We start from the raw sequence: 2620 nt of genomic DNA, 5'->3' as shown, positions 1-2620 counted from the left end.
CATCAATAACAATAAATAAAATAAAGGTCCATCAAAACTAAAAATATTTTTAAAAAAGATCTTTATCATGTTACTTCATGAAAAACTGTGGTTTTTAGAATATTCAAAATTGTAGGATTTCATATTTTATAATTCAGTTTCCAGGTTGACATGAACATTTATAAAGATATTTATTAAACATTGAAATGCATCTGTTTTATAGTTGTTATTTTCTGTGTTTATAATTTATGTGTAATATGTTTTATCATGTTTTTTAATTCATTGGTTCCATGGATCCATTAAAACACAAGTCTCAAAAGGACAAGGAATTAGTGAGTTTTCTATTTATTTCATCCCCAATGCCTGAAATGTAGAAAAGGCTTTCAATATTAGAATTGGCAAATTCTATGAACACACTTACTCAATCCCAAATATGTGATGAATGCATTGATTCTGGGTTTTTTTTGTTTCATTTTATTAGCAGTTTCTGTTGAGATTTGCTATTATGTGAAGACTTTTAGTTGCCTGGAAGTATGTTGTTGTTGTTGTTTTTGAGAAAACTTATCCTGAAACTCCTTCCTTGCAAGGAGAGGACTGATGTAAAAAGTCAAAGACATATTTAGAAATCAACAATCCTTTCAGTAAACTTAAAATACTTTTACATTAGCAAATTCCATTACTTATTTAAGAACAATGCAATTCTTTTGACTGAGTCCTTGAAGGCCTGTTTTACTTGCTTGTTTCTCAGTGTGTAAATGAAGGGGTTCAACATGGGACTGATGGATGTAAAAAGGATTGTTACCCCCTTATTAATAGCCATTGAATCTTTTGCTGAAGGCTTAACATAGATGAAGATACAGCTCCCATAGGTTATGGAGACCACAATCATATGGGAAGAACAGGTAGAAAATGCCCTTTTCCTTTGTTGGGCAGAAGGGAATTGCAGAATAGTCTTAATGATGTATACATAGGATAGAACTACACATATGAGAGTCATGATAAAAGTTAACACAGCACAAATTATAACCATCTGCTCTATGAGCCATGTTTCTGTGCATGAGATTTTTAGGATGGGTTCTGCATCACAGACAAAATGGTCAATAACAGTAGAGTTGCAGAATTCCAGATTCAGGCCCAGGCTAAGTGGTGGAAGTAAGAGCAACAAAGCAACTGTCCAGCAACAAAGGATGAGTCTTCTGCAGACCCTAGTGTTCATGATGGTCACATAGTGTAGGGGTTTGCAGATAGCTATGTATCGGTCATAGGACATGGTGGTGAGGAGAAAAAATTCTGTTACACCAAAGAGATCAGTGAAAAATATCTGAATGATACAACTGTCATATGTGATGGTCTTATCCCCTGTTGATAAGCTGTACAAGTATCTAGGAATACAAGCAGTTGTGAATGAGATTTCTAAGAAGGAGAAGTTTTGTAGGAAAAAGTACATGGCAGTTTTGAGGCCTGCATCCAGGAAGGTGAGGGAGATGATTGCCAGGTTCCCCGTTATACTCAGCATGTAGGTGAGAAAGAGAAAGATGAAAATCACGACCTTCAGTTGTGGGTCATCTGTCAGTCCCAGCAGGATAAATGTTGTTACTGTGTGAGTTCTCATAATTGGATTCTCACTTCTATTTAATTTGCATTTAAAATTCAGAGATGTTTGTGTGTGATGGTAATTCACAGATAAAGAACCTTGAAAACCCATTCACATGTATTTAACTGTTTTGTTTACAAATATTGTCATTCACAGCAGCTTAGGTTCTATAATTACATATTTTTGGTCATTTCAGGGTACATTAAAAATATCAAATTGCATTATCTATACCAATTCCAAAATGCTATGGTTGCTTTCTTCTTATTGCATTCTGATCTCATTTTTTTTATTGGTTGTTCAAAAAATTACAAAGCCCTTGACATATCATATTTCATACATTAGATTCAAGTGGGTTATGAACTCCCATTTTTTTATTTTACCTGAATCTCAGATTTAATTTTCCCAGTTAGATTTGATTATTAGTGTTTTGTAAGGTTGAGAGATTTTCCTTATTCACTCTGTGAATCCTAAAGCTGAATTTTAAACTTTCTTTTTCATATTCATGTTTCCTTGAAGTCTTGTTATTAATACAATTATATCACACAAACAGTTAATTATACAGGCTCTCTTTCTGTGGCTTAAGATATCAAGTACACTTGTGTTTTCTTTAAACAACTACTTCCTTACTTATTCCCCTGATTTTTCCTCATAATTTTCTATTTATAATACTCCTTCCCTATTGTGGTACATAAGAAAGAGTATTTTGAGAATGAGTTTATTGTATAGGATGATAAGTTAGATATGGAATACATACCTATGAAAATCACAACTGTTTTTAGTTTTTAATATCTATAAGTGTTGAGCTCATTCCAAAATGCTGTATTAATACCCCAAAGTTCAAAATATATCAGGTTTAAACTATTACACATTTCTTCAAGCATTGTTTGATTTCACTGTGACTCAGTTTGTTAGTGTAAAATAGAAAAAATTATTACCCTTCATACATATACTATGTGATAATACATTATATAAAATATTTATAAATAATGAGTAATAAATATAATTTAACTACTTCAGTGCCCTGATTCATAATTATTATCCTTTTGT

The 2620-nt window shown here is 32.2% G+C and overlaps 1 protein-coding gene across 1 annotated transcript; it reads right to left on the bottom strand.

The window, feature by feature from the left end:
- Positions 1-655: 655 nt before the first annotated feature.
- LOC107139843 (olfactory receptor 6C2-like) lies at positions 656-1591 on the bottom strand. Its single transcript, XM_015482684.1, has one exon. It carries the CDS (start codon positions 1589-1591, stop codon positions 656-658), a length of 936 nt encoding a protein of 311 aa, XP_015338170.1.
- Between the last annotated feature and the right edge of the window lie 1029 nt (positions 1592-2620).

Source organism: Marmota marmota, unplaced genomic scaffold (assembly GCF_001458135.2).
Source record: "Marmota marmota marmota unplaced genomic scaffold, marMar, whole genome shotgun sequence".
NCBI lineage: Eukaryota > Metazoa > Chordata > Mammalia > Rodentia > Sciuridae > Marmota > Marmota marmota.
Note: the sequence above shows the minus strand (reverse complement) of the source record. Positions and strands in the feature narration are given on the sequence as shown.

Excerpts from the sequence above, each read along its gene's own strand:
- LOC107139843 (XM_015482684.1), bottom strand. The coding sequence starts at position 1,591 with ATGAGAACTCACACAGTAACAACATTTATCCTGCTGGGACTGACAGAT.